General features: G+C 39.2%; 1 protein-coding gene across 2 annotated transcripts; it reads left to right on the top strand.

The window, feature by feature from the left end:
• The first annotated feature begins 1,135 nt into the window (after positions 1 to 1,135).
• On the top strand, positions 1,136 to 12,256 carry LOC115014100 (uncharacterized). 2 transcript variants are annotated; one of them, XM_029440763.1, is made up of 9 exons: positions 1,158 to 1,225; positions 3,136 to 3,224; positions 5,282 to 5,352; positions 5,452 to 5,790; positions 6,653 to 6,949; positions 7,775 to 7,888; positions 9,705 to 9,746; positions 9,838 to 9,885; positions 10,060 to 12,256. In XM_029440763.1, the coding sequence occupies exons 3-8, from the start codon at positions 5,286 to 5,288 to the stop codon at positions 9,882 to 9,884; spliced, it is 906 nt and encodes a 301-aa protein (XP_029296623.1). In that variant the 5' UTR covers positions 1,158 to 1,225; positions 3,136 to 3,224; positions 5,282 to 5,285; the 3' UTR covers position 9,885; positions 10,060 to 12,256. The 2 variants fall into 2 exon arrangements, with proteins under 2 accessions (XP_029296614.1, XP_029296623.1); XM_029440754.1 differs by lacking the exon at positions 3,136 to 3,224 and having other exon boundaries at positions 1,136 to 1,225.
• Positions 12,257 to 14,130: the final 1,874 nt, after the last annotated feature.

Below are 14,130 nucleotides of genomic sequence, written 5' to 3'. Positions count from 1 at the left end.
TGATCACACGGCCCTGAAGCTGCAGGTTTAACAGTGAGATGCTTCGTTATGTCGCACAAACAGTCCAGCTCACATCGTCCCAGAGATCTGTGGTGTGTTTCCCTTTGCTTTCCAAAAACTTTCATTTCATTCACACATTTAGATTCTTCCTCAAATGTATTTCCACGTGGTTGTGCCAGTGCATTGATTTCATTACCCTAACCGGCGGGCCAGTTATGACAGACATATGATATTTTCTCGCTGGTCGGATATAATTGCCTTGAGTTTGACACCCGTGCAGTAAACACTGAAACGTGCACATAAATGAGATAAATAACGTAAGCGTTTAGTTTATTTAATAAAAGAGCACGTGTTCAATGAAACACTGATACTGCTATTAGTACTCGGAGACGTGTTATTCTTAAAAAATGCACGCATAAAGTTACATTCAAATTTATATGGCTCTCAAGGAAATACATAAAAAAAATATTTGGCTTTTATGGCTCTCCCAGCCAAAAAGGTTCCCGACCCCTGACCTACGGTATCTCTCCGTGAGACACCGCGGGTGAAGCAGCCTGTCGCTGAAGGAGCTGCACAGTGCGGACCGGAGGGGGTGGGACCTGTCCAATAGAGAGGACAGCTTGGCCATCATTCTCCTGTCTCCCACCACCTCCAGAGGGCCAGTTTATTGTTCAGGTGAACATCAGAGGTGAGGCCGACAATAGCAGAGTCGTCAGAGAACTTCTGCAGGTGACACGTTGCTGTGTTGTGGGAGGAAGGATGGATGTTGTAGAAGGAATACACTGTAGAAGTTATGATTGTTCTGCAGAGAAACGGAATACATGTTAAACAAAAACGACAAGGTTGTCACTTTGGAAGAGATTCCACTTGATTTGACTGACTCAACACTGCTGAAGACATATTAGCCTCGGATAAAAAAAGAATGATAAAACGTTTGAATGCATTTAGCACAAGACTAGATTTGATCTTGAACATTGAATGTTATTAGGGCATTAGGAAGGTATTTTTTATGTCCAGTATGACCAGAAGGATGTAAAATCATGTAGAATCTACATGATTCGTTTTGACTGGTTACGTGTCTGTAATGCATGAATAGCCAATGTGACGTTGCGTACTCATATTGAAAGTGAAAGTAAGAAGTAATATGTGTGGTGAGACTGTCCAGACGCCAGTCAAACGACTGTTCCACCACAAAGAGACGTCGTCTTGTAGAGGAGCTTGTAAGGTAAGTTTGACATGACATTATTGTTAAGTTGGCAGCGTGGCATGTCATACTGTAGGCAACGTGTTGCGACATATAGTAGCTAAGTTCACTGATATTATATTCATAGTTTATTGAATGGCGGTTTAATGTCCGTTAAATACTGTGTTTTTAGGTTACTGAAACAACAGTAGAAGTATGCTATATGTCTGTAACTATCGGTGAATAGTTTTTTATATTTACTCTACGGGGAAACGCTTCGACTCGGTCTATTCAAATGCCCTCGTGAGCTCAAGCTCGCTCCAAATACAGTATAACTCCGCTTGTATCATTAACATTAACCTCGAGCTCACTTTGTTTTTACACCTAAAACCTAAAGGAAATCTCGAAGTTGTGAAGTGTGTACCGAGCTTCTTTTAGAATCTAGATTAAAAGATGTGTATACAGCGCAAGCGCCACATTAGTGTCTGTACCGTAAACATGGACGTGATAATGAGACAAAAGTCAATGGCTGCATTGTTTGAACTGAACATACTTTGCTAACTCTTAAGAACTGAAAAGGAACAATGAACAATCTAGTTGCTTGTATTATGATTTGCATGTAGGGTATAGATCACATTAAATTCAACAACAAATATCTTGAATCAGTTTAGGCTACAGCAGGGGTCGGGAACCTATGGCTCGCGAGCCATATATGGCTCTTTCGATAACGCGATATGGCTCGCAGACAATTTTGAGCTGACATTTTTTAACTTAACAAGTAATAAATAATTATACTGTGCCATTTTAAAGTAAAACATTTAGCAGCGGATTTGTTTTTAGTTCTCCCCTCTCCTTTCCTCCGCTGTGTGTGTGTGTGTGTGTGTGTGTGTGTGTGTGTGTAGGGGGCGTTTGGAAACACTTAGTGACCAAAGTTTCCTTCTGCATCCGAGTCTGCCACAGGCAGCTCGGCTTGGAAAGCTCTCACTGCATCACACATGTCTGTGATCACACGGCCCTGAAGCTGCAGGTTTAACAGTGAGATGCTTCGTTATGTCGCACAAACAGTCCAGCTCACATCGTCCCAGAGATCTGTGGTGTCTTTCCCTTTGCTTTCCAAAAACTTTCATTCCATTCACATATTTAGATACTTCCTCAAATGTCTTTTCCCGTGGTTGTGCCATGCATTGATTTAATTACCAAAACTGGCGGGCCAGTTATGACACACATATGACATTTTCTCGCGGGCCGGATATAATTGCCTTGAGTTTGACACCCGTGCAGTAAACACTGAAACGTGCACATAATGAGATAAATAACGTAAGCGTTTAGTTTATTTAATAAAAGAGCTCCTGTTCAATGCAACACTGATACCTCTATTAGTACTAGGAGACGTGTTATTCTTAAAAAATGCACGCATAAATTTGCATTCCAATTTATATATTTTTATATATGGCTCTCAAGGAAATACATAAAAAAAAATATTTGGCTTTTATGGCTCTCCCAGCCAAAAAGGTTCCCGACCCCTGGGCTACAGGAAGTCTGTTTATAATAGTAACAACAGATATTTTTGACATTTTCCTGGATTCATCCATACTTTCTCTTTTTCAACACAACATAATTTCTGTCAAATGTTGTATTTGTACTATGTTATTTATCCTGTACACACGACATCTATAGCACGTCTGTCTGTCCTGGGAGAGGGATCCCTCCTCAGTTGCTCTCCCTGAGGTTTCTTCCATTTTTCCCCCTTTATGGGGTTTCATTTAGGAAGTTTATCCTTGTGCGATGCGAGGGTCTAAGGACAGAGGGTGTCGTATCCTGTACAGTCTGTAAAGCACACTGAGACAAATGTATAATTTGTGATATTGGGCTCTATAAATAAATACATTTGATTTGATTTGATAATAGTGCTGATGTTTTTTCTCTTTCAATGATGTGACTTCTTTGTGCAGTGGACATTTCTACATAGCCTACTGCATTAAGCTCTTTGAACTGAAGAGGATATTGCACAATATTTGGAAACTCTTTAACACTACAAGTGGTATGTAATATGTTTAGTAGATTTTCTCTTTCAGTTTGACTTTGAGTTCAAGTTTCAGTGACTTTTTAAGTGAGAGTAAATTCCACACACTAGTCCACAAGTTAGTGGACAGCTGGTCAAACAGGTTTCTGAAGTCATCCCGGCCTCCTGTACGACAGCCAGTATTAATGCTCACGGACAATAAAAACTATGAGAACTGCGTGGTCGTAGTAAAAACATTTTTTTATGCTGATTTCAACACTTCGGCAAGAACCTTGACACAGGCCTTCCAACACTTACAAAACAAAACTGAATTAGTACTTACTCAGCAACAGAAAGCTATGGACGTCTCACTCCTTTCACTTACATTTCATGCAGCTTCACAGCTCCAGTTACCTTTTTTTTATGGGCTTTTTTTTCTGCCAGGTGAGGGTAACTCTCTCTTTAAATTAACAAAGGACACATGTGTGCAATGTATCTATCTCTGGTTTTCACCAGGTATGCATGATAAAGTTACAAAAACAAAGAAAAGGGAACACAGAGAGATTATGAGAAAGGGTATAAGAAAAACAGGACAAGAGACCACAAGGGTTCGGCAGTCAACACAAGTTAAGCAATAAGTGAGCTCTGCACACTTTTTGTATTTAAAAACACTGACTGCTATTAGTGCAGGCTTAGAGAGAGAAAACACAGTCCTTGGTGACACAACTAAAAGCCATCTTCAAAGTGATAATTGGATTCCCCCTCCATGCAAGATCTAGTGTGCAGTTATTCTAGAAGCTTTTGATGCCTGGTGATGGAGCTACAAATTGGTCTTTGTGCATTTGCTAATTTGTGTCATTGGTCATGGTGCAATCGAAAATGAGTGCTTTCAAAACAACTAGGCAACAAAACACTTATCGGTTATCATTGTGTAAATAAGTTCAACCATATCAACTGCACAAGGGTGGGAAGTATTGGAGTTGGACATGACTAACAGTCACAGTAAACAGTATTTCTGTGCAGTGCAGGGTTCCTCGCTGGAAATAGTTTAGCCAAGGTGGTCTGCAACTCAGTTGACTTATCACTAGTTTAGTTAATGCTAATTCTAATAATGCTGTGACACAGCTTATCTACTCTTTCCCCAATGTTTTTATTTAATTGTTTTGTACAGTGTAATTAGAGGTAGTCTTTATTTCAGGTGAGCTAGTTCACCAATGCTATAACACACTGCGAAAACTCGTTAGTACGCCGCACAGTTCTTCCACAGTAGTGGGTATCATCACTGGCGATCTAGCGGCGCACTTTCATTTTGCTGCCAAGGTAGCCACTCGCCTGCTCAGCCCAGGTCAACAGTCCTGTTTTCATCACTTTCAATGCTGAACGCAAACAAGTGACACCATAAGAGGCAGTAATGGTTTCCATTTGAAGAGACATGCATTTTGAAACCACTATTACGCACATTAGATCCGTTGGTAACGTAATTATTATTGTGAAACCAGCACAACACTGTTGCAAAACACTGTTGCAAAACACAATCTTGCCCTATGCACTTTCTTAGTTTTTGTGGTATATAATAAAAAAGTACAACATTGAGTAATACATTTTTTATTGCTATTAAGTCCCATTATGTTAAGCATGTCATAATCATACAGCTGGCCAGAGATAAGAACATGTTATATAATCATGGATTAGTTGGCAGCCATAAATTAATAAAACACAGAAAACAACAGCGTGCAAAACACTACATTTAATGATTAATAAAACGTTTTATTTTGTTAATTGCACCAACTACTTAACGTGTGGATTCCTGTGAGGCTTTTCAGTGTGTTAAAAAATGTGTGTATCCAACTCAAAAAGAGACATCACCATTTCACCAGCGCCTAACACACTGTCCTCTTATTCATAATAGATTTGTCCTAATCCCACCACATATGCAAGTGAGCCCCAGGTGGTGTTGTTTTGTTTTGTCTTGCCACAAAGAAACCAAAAGTGCCCTTGATGTAATTGCACGGTAAACTTGACTCCAATTTTAATTCTCAGAAATAAATCCCCTGTGAGTCGTGTTTTAACGTTTTATTTTATTTTTGTCATTTCAGGAAAATGAACATGGCCTCATTTGGTATCCTCTGTCTGTTCACTGTCATCTATATCAGCATAGGAAATGCAGGTAAATTCTTCTATACTGTGAGAATTTCAAACATGAAATGCTGCTTGCTACTGATGTAACTTTGTGTCCCTTTTTATAACTAAATATTTTCTTCTACAGCTTTTATAGAGTTGGAATGCAGAGCTGAACATGTGGGACAGTATGGCCAGCAGTCACTGCTGGAATGTGTTGTCAAAATCACACAGGAAGTACCAGATGTAGAAATACGCGTGGTCACTTGGCGCAAAAAGGGAGTCGAGGATGTCTTACTGGTTTTTAACGGACAGGATGTTTCACAGAAGTCAGGCTACTCCTTTGCCGAGTCGTCCTGGAATGTACAAAACATGAACGTGTCCCTGCTCATTACCAACACTTCTGTAGAGAACGAGGGACTTTATGAATGTATGGTGGTGACAGACCGCGGTGATAACACCAAACTCACCAGCCTGAAAGTCAAAGGTGAGAGTCTGCAGCCGTGGGTCGCAACAACATATTTTGACACTTATTTGGCTCAAGGAGAGTTGTCAATGTCAAGAATCTATCTTTAAAACGAATCCCTATCAACACATTCCACAGCTAAACCACGAGTAAAGATGTTTCTGTAAACACTGATTCTAATTGCAAACTGAAAATGGATTCAAAAGATATAATCGCTGCCTTGGCAGAGTGAAGATAGTTTAGAGATCCAGGGGACTTTCCTGGCCTTTCCCTTTACTTACTTCCAGTTTCCAGTGTGTGTGTGTGTGTGTGTGTGTGTGTGTGTGTGTGTGTGTGTGTGTGTGTGTGTGTGTGTGTGTGTGTGTGTGTGTGTGTGTGTGTGTGTGTGTGTGTGTGTGTGTGTGTGTGTGTGTGTGTGTGTGTGTGTGGACAGATGGCTCCCCGGATAAAACAACAAAATCGAATAAAATGAACGAGGATGGAGATAGCTACGCTAGGTGGCGAACTAAGCTTTTTTTAGCAATCTCGGACTTCAACTGGATTTACACAGAATTAATTTGATACAATATAGAACTACATACAATAATTAGATCACATTTTAATCAGAAACTACAAGTTTTATATACATTTGTCGGACGGAGTTTCACTAACTGCACACACACACACACACACACACACACACACACACACACACACACACACACACACACACACACACACACACACACACACACACATGTAGGATTCAAAACATAAAACCAAAAAAGAGAATAATAATAAAGAGAGCGAATGTTTTGGTGAAATTCATACAGTATGTTTATATTAACCTGTTACACAATGTTCAGCTTAATGATCCTGTTTTCTTTCCATTTTCTCTTTGCAGCCAAGTACAGCAAACCAGTTGTACAATTCAATCAGGTGACACGTACCCTGATGTGCGACTCTCATGGTGGCTACCTGAAAGGTCAACTTCGCTGGTTTAGTGAGCTCAGCACGGAGTGGACAAAAAGCTCTGAAATGGAAGCGGAGCTGGAAAAAAGTGGTCTGTTTCACCTCTCTAGCAAGCTGACGTTGTTAGAAGGATCCACCTTCTCGAAGTACACCTGCATAGTGTTCAATGCCAGTGGAGACAAAGAGGAAGAGGCAACATTTGAAATACAGGGTGCACCAAAATATGAAGGTATTTGATGCTGAGCACCACGCTTGATACCTTGTTTTAGGCCTTTTGGCTCAATCCTGCTTCACACAATGAAATGTCATACAGTAATGTCAGCCACTGTTACAAGTGAGGTCAACGCATGTCACTGCAGTTACATAAACAGACCTTCTTTTAGGATTGCGCAACTAAGAGGACTTTGAACTACAATCCAACTGTATGTGCATTCTTTGTGTAATTAGAGAACGGAATTCCCACAGAAACAAGGAGCTTGTTGGTTGTGGAGAAACAAAACATCTTGGCAAGTCAGACAGACTTCGTAAACTTTGAACCGTAAAACAGCAGGAGCTCAATATAAATACATTCCAGAAAAGATGGAGGATTTATGCCAACACTTTTTTACTGCCCAGTGCTACAGCGTGTTTAATCCTTAACTAAAGATCGTCTGTGCTGGAGTTGTTTTGATACACAGTTTACTAAAAAAAGCCAGGCTGCAACATGTCTCTAAATCTGCCCTTACATCTTTCTCTAAACTTCAAAACAATGCTCCTCACAAAGATGAAAAACTGTGCGTGATGCCCTGATAAGACTGGGTAATGCTTCTCGTGTCTTGAAACTTTTCTTCAGTTCTATTTATTGTCATTGAAGGATGAACAGGTTTACTTGGCAACTCAGCTTCCCTATCTGAACTGTTATATAAGTTCTCATTGTTATTGCCAAATTGTGCAGACTCTTCTGGGACTAAAAGTGAAAGTGAATGTGGGTAAATAAAGTATTACAAGGGGAACTTCCAACCAGTGTGTGCGTCCCTAATTTTAACATCCGCACTTGTGTCTGTACTCTCCACAGGCCAGCGGAAAGACTTGGATCCAGCCTCCAAAATAGTCGCTCCTGTGGTGGTCATCGGATCGCTGATCACAGGGTTGCTGATGGCGCTGCTGATTTATCGAAGGCGATCTCAACGTGAGTACCCACACAGGCTCCTTGCTTGTCTTTTGGTCAAAATGAACCAATATGTTTCTTCTTTCAGTATTAACATTACACACATGAAGGAGTGCAAAGAAGATAAACACACATTGCAGGTTTAATGTAGTATTTCCTGCTTCCTTGAAGAGACAAGATTTCCTCACATTGACCAGTTTAGCCTACACGAGACAGCCAAAAACAAATATACTCAGTTCCTTTAACGCCATCTAACTCTTGATCCTATGGACTTTAATGAATTTATTGTAAGTCCATCACAACACGCTGAACATTCAGTCAGAACTGTTGTAGCAATAGTGATATCAGTGAGATTGGGTTAGAGCTATTAAATCTTTGCTCACTACATCTTAGCCTTTCTTACCTCGGGGTTGCGCATAAACTACCGGTCATAAGAAGCAGGTAAATATCGGTATCGGCTGAAAAATCCATATTGTTAAACACAAAATATATGTTACATGGTGTAACATTATGGAAGACATCTCAATAATGCACACATTGTTTATCTGCAATTTCCCTTAATGAAAAACAATCAATATTCCAGGCGGGACTAGGTTATAGGTTAACAATTGTTTTCAGTCCGTCAGCTGCTCTCACGATCATTGAAAGAGGTTTTGCTCGCCTTAATAAGTTTTCCGTTCATACTTCCTTCAAACTGTAAGTTGTTACTTGCAGTATTACGGATGGAGTATAAAGAAATGCTAGAACTATTGCTATGATATTTGATCGTGCAATTTATTTCTCTTTTCAATGTGACATTTTGAACACTAACATTCTCAAAATGGATTTCATCAGTGGCTTTCTGTAAACAATGAAGCGCTTACAGGAAATAACCACACAGTAGTTGAAAGTTGACATCCCAGTAGTAGGAGGTGGATAAATCTGTTATTCTGGAGGGGAAAGTACACTCTTTTATTGTTAGGTTTAATAAAGCAGTGTAGCTACTTCAGACCTGTCATTAGTCTAAAACTGTTTAGCACTTTCCATTGTTGGACAGCATTCTACAAAATGTCTCACGAAGATTGGCGACATAATCACGAGTAGATTTCTAGTTTTCATTCATTCATCATTTCCTTGACAGAGGCCCGGAGGTACTCTACGACACCCCTTATGGGTACGTCTGTCTTATGACATATTATTGCTGCTGCTTTGGCTCCGTCTGGTAACTTTAGAGGTTTAAATAAAGGTTATATCTATTGATATTTCTATCTATCGGCTAGTTTTAGCTGCCTGAAACCCTAAATATCTGCTACAGACATTCTGACAGATTAATTAATAAAATGAATCTAAATTAAAAACATCTTTATCAAAATGTGTTTTTTGACTGACTAATAGTTGAGTCAATTGGCCTCCTGGGCTGCATTTTTTGAAACATGAAACCAAAGTCATTAACCACAGACTGGTTTCTCATCTCATTCCAAACCTGTTAGGGCATGTGCTCCCGCTGTGATTTGAACCTTGTTTATTAACTCAGTTTGAGCACATGTGACCAAGAGAGTCTCTGTATTAACTGGGTATCAACATATCTAAACTGCTCACTGGCTTTCCTTTGACTTAAAATATGCCATGTGGTGGTACAGTGATATTAACTATTAACTTTCCAAGGTTTGTGGGAAACTGGGCTTGGTTACTTATCAGTTTTTGAATCACAATATAGCCTGACTTATGTTTCACTCATGTTACACTCACCATTAGGAATCTGCCTATGCTTGCATGTCACAAACTCTCCTTATATGGTGATGGTTTTACACCCACCCCTCCTTCATAACCCACGGTAAAATATTTTAATTTGTTCCAGGTGGCCATCACAGGGTCGAAACACACGAGGCAGTTGTGGAAGGTATGTCTAAAATGACAGTATATTGACTCAAGTTGTTTTATTACTGTTTTTAAATGCACTCTATGAGATTTCATTTTAAATCTATTTGCAGTTGAACTCCAGGAGATGGATGAACCATGCCGGGACAACATGGCCTGAGGTAATTATAATTATAATATAATTATAATAGTTTCACCTCCATTTCTTTATGTGTGTAATGACAGAATACAAGACAATATCAGATAACTATCTCTCTCTCTCTCTCTCTCTCTCTCTCTCTCTCTCTCTCTCTCTCTCTCTCTCTCTCTCTCTCTCTCTCTCTCTCTCTCTGCAGGAGACACTGCATGTCAACTTACTGGCAACCTTTGAAATCAACACTTCCTTGTTTGCTAATCTCTAACAATGCTATCATTGTATTTTTCTTATTGCAAGCCACTGAGTATATAGCCAGGAATAACTTTTATTATTTGTGATCTGTCAGAGGAACTGCTTGCGCTGCATTCACCTTAGATTACTGAAACAGTGACGGACATCCAGAAGGCAAAGCCGTCACATTCAGGCCCTGTGAACACGAACTGTGTAATATCACAGAAAAAACTATTTAGGATGGCAGTGAATCTCTGTTGGTTGTTGAAGGAAACATTCCTGTTTAATTGTGCCAACGCAGTAACTGTAGCATTATGGGAGCTTGGGAGGAGTGGCCCCACTTCCTCTTATCATATTATAGTTCATCATTTTTAGGAATGGGCTTCAGAAGTTAGGAGGTGTGTGTGTGTGTGTGTGTGTGTGTGTGTGTGTGTGTGTGTGTGTGTGTGTGTGTGTGTGTGTGTGTGTGTGTGTGTGTGTGTGTGTGTGTGTGTGTGTGTGTGTGTGTGTGAGGTATCAAAAGTAGGCAATGTTGTGAGTTTTAATAGTCTTCATTGTACAGTTTTTTTTTTTTTTTTAATTTTTCAGTCCATCTCAGTACTTTTTGACTTTCTCTCAGATCCAGACCCATTTATTCCTATTGAAGACGTAAATCATTTGATTTAAAAAGCAATTGTTTCTCAGAAGTAAATAAAGTATTTGTTTAGAGCCATTTTCAGTCATAGATTATTAAACTATTGTTGCGCTAGCATTTGTGGCTCCAGGTGGGATTAAAGACACGTTTAAAGATTGATTCATAAGAATCTGTCTGACTGAACTCAGCGGGTGACACTCAATGATTGACTACATTGTATTGTGCAATGTATTATGTTTGTTTTGCAATAATTGTTCAAAGCAGCATGTTGCAATGTCTGAAAGAAAAGTTTAGGCAATGCCCGTTTCCTGGAGTCAACCCAGGACTACAATGGAGGTGGCTACATCGTATGTTAGTAGATCAGTTAAGGGTCTTTAAGGATCCATGTTCAAAACTTATAGCAGTTTTAACACTGATTAAAGCAGGTTATGTCCTGCTTAAAGACAGATAATAAAATCAACTGATCTAACTTTAAGTTAACTTTCCCTGCCTGAGAACATTCCAGCTCAGCAAATTTCATATCCTTATTTTAACCACTGATAAAGCTCACTAAATAAATACTGGTTGCACTTCCACGTCTCACATCACCTTCACTTGCTCTTGGCAAATAGTGTGTGGTGTCTAAAAGCCAAAAAACATGTGTTTGTGTTCCTCTTAAATGTTACGACTCGGACGCAGGAAGGGAAGACTCAATCGCACGACTCCAGACATGAATGTAAAGTGTAGAATAAATAAAACTTTACTTCCAAAAAACAACAAAATAACAACTCAAAACACTCACAAGGAGGATATACAAATTTATCTGAAAAGCACACTTCATGGCACACTGGTACTTGCATATGATCTCACAAGGATATGCCCAGACAAACTGGCACAAGACAAGGTGACAATTTATACAAGAGGTGAGTAGGAACAGGTGGAAACCATCAGGGGTGGGGCAGACGCTTATGGAGGGAAACCACACAAGGACAGGAAGTAAAGACTAGACATGACACAAGGGAGGTGAACTCATATACATTAACTGTCTGCCATAAGACTGTGTGTAACGTTTGGCAACAGTATGCAACTTTGTTGCCAAATCAATTCTTATTTTTTGGTTTTATTGTTGATAATTGATACCAGCTCATAGAAGCGGCCATATTTTCAGGGAACGTGATTTCTGATCACAGCTGAACCTAAACACAATGTTCTACTTATGAGTCATTGGTGTTAATCATTTACTTTTAGATAGAGCAAAACAACAACATTATAAAAGTTGAAGGATGAAATAAACAAACAATTTAACTTTCCAAAAAACTTAACAGGGGAGCTTGTGAATGTGTTTTGTACTGTTTTTATCAATCTGTAAATACTGTGATTCTGTGTGGCTCTGAATTCAAGTTGTCAAACTTTTTAGATCAGGTCAAAAAGAAACATGCAACTGGACTAGACATTTGAATGATTTAACTTTTCAAGATTAACAAATGTACACTGTTTAAAACAAATATCCTATTTTTCCATGTAATAAAGCACATTTTGAATTGCAAAATAACTTTGTGAATGATTTTGTTCTTTGTTTTGTAATTTTTGCTGTGCACTCGTGTAGATTATATTTCAGACATGGCAGTTATTGTTAGTGGATATTTGTAGCGCACATGTATAGACATCAGTGGCTGGCCGTGCATTTCACACCTAGGCCTTCAGTGATGTCCTACACCAGGGGTCGGGAACCTATGGCTCGCAGACAATTTTGAGCTGACATTTTTTAACATGATTAACAAGTAATAAATAATTATATTGTGTAATTTTAAAGTAACACATTTAGCAGCGGATTTGTTTTTAGTTCTCCCCTCTCCTTTCCTCCGCTCTGTCTCTGGCTGTAGGTTAAGGTGTGTTCACACGTGTGTGTGTGTGTGTGTGTGTAGGGGGCGGAGCCCCGCCCTTCGCAAAACCGAGCAGAGGAGAAACTGCACAAAGCAAGCAGTAGACCGGGGGGTCAAACTCATAGATATATATATATGTATGTCTGTATGTATGTATATATACATACATATATAAATAGAAAGCAGACGTTGGTGGTTGAGCATGCAGACAGTTCTCTGTGCTGCAAAACCTCCTTAGAACAGTAAAAGGGAGGTTTTGTGGGACTACAATCACTGATTGTTTTCATAAGGTTTTTCAATTAATTTATTCATAATTTAGCCAGAAGTCAGAAAATATATTTTTTATTTCCATCAGTTTTAAATTGTTTTTAAATTTCTTTTTTTGTGCGACCAAACCGTCCATAACCCCACAATATTTAATATAAAGTGACATAAAAACAGCAAGTGGTGGAACAGTAAAGGTATTAGAATATACTTAAAGTACCAAACTTAAAATGACTCATTATGCAGAATATTATGTATTATATTATTGTATTATAATTATTGTTGCAGCTGGTAAAGCTGGAGCTCATTTTAATGACTTTATATACTGTTAGTATATATCTTCTTTTCCCGCAATGCTAAGGCTTTACCTAGTGCTTATCTGTAATAGGAACCAACTGGAAACAAGAATTAATTAGCATTTTGTTTTGCAAATTATCACAAAATTCTATTAAAATTTGAAAAAAAACAAGAGAAAAAAAAACAAGCTGTCGGAATGTTGGTGTCAGTGACATCACAAACAGAACCAGAACCAAATGACATCATCGTCAAGTGGTGTCTGAAAGTGCTCCTTGATATATTAATTCCCTCCCTCAACCCTTGATCGCATTGCAGCATTATCGTATCTTAGCATTATTATCCAGTCCAGTTTCATCAGAAACAATATTGTTGAACAGTCTTTTCAAAGACTTTCAGTTTTTATTTTTACAACAACAGTCTTTTTAAAGACTACCAATTTTTTTCTAGAAAACAAAAGTCTTCTTCAAGCAGACAGTGTCTGCTACAGACAGTGTCTGACCATGGATCAAAGAAGCAACCATGGAAGATATCGTGGTGGCTATCAGCGCCGTCAAACAGAGATCTATTACCCCCCAAATCTAGTAGAATTGGCCTACCGTGAAATCCACTGTAGAGATGGAAGGATCTACGGCCTGGAGAACTTTGATAAAGCATACCAGCACAAAAGGACAGAGTTCTGTCACAGTGTTTGTAAAGCAGGGGTCTCAGACTTGCGGCCCGCGGGCCAATTGCGGCCCGCTGGACGATATTTTGTGGCCCCCTACTTGACATCAAAGTTTAGTGTTAGTGTGGCCCGCGCGTTTTCTCCCGCGAGTCGTTTCCTTGGGTGTTTTATATTTGTTTTAATCACTTATAGGCTACCATAGCTCAGGCTTGTGACAGCAATGTTTTTTTGTGTCACCCAGCCCGTCATGTCTTTCTCAAAACCTGCCGTGAAGAGAAAGGTTGGCGACGAGCACAGAGAATTTCAGGAAAAGTGGGA

This window comes from Cottoperca gobio, chromosome 1 (assembly GCF_900634415.1).
Source record: "Cottoperca gobio chromosome 1, fCotGob3.1, whole genome shotgun sequence".
NCBI lineage: Eukaryota > Metazoa > Chordata > Actinopteri > Perciformes > Bovichtidae > Cottoperca > Cottoperca gobio.
This window is presented reverse-complemented; position numbering and strand designations above follow the sequence as displayed.

What these genes read in the sequence shown, in the direction of transcription:
- LOC115014100 (XM_029440754.1), top strand. Translation starts at nt 5,286, where the DNA reads ATGAACATGGCCTCATTTGGTATCCTCTGTCTGTTCACTGTCATCTAT. An exon ending in TATCAGCATAGGAAATGCAG is followed by an intron (nt 5,353 to 5,451) that starts GTAAATTCTTCT and finishes TTTCTTCTACAG; the next exon opens with CTTTTATAGAGTTGGAATGC. An exon ending in ACACGAGGCAGTTGTGGAAG is followed by an intron (nt 9,747 to 9,837) that starts GTATGTCTAAAA and finishes ATCTATTTGCAG; the next exon opens with TTGAACTCCAGGAGATGGAT.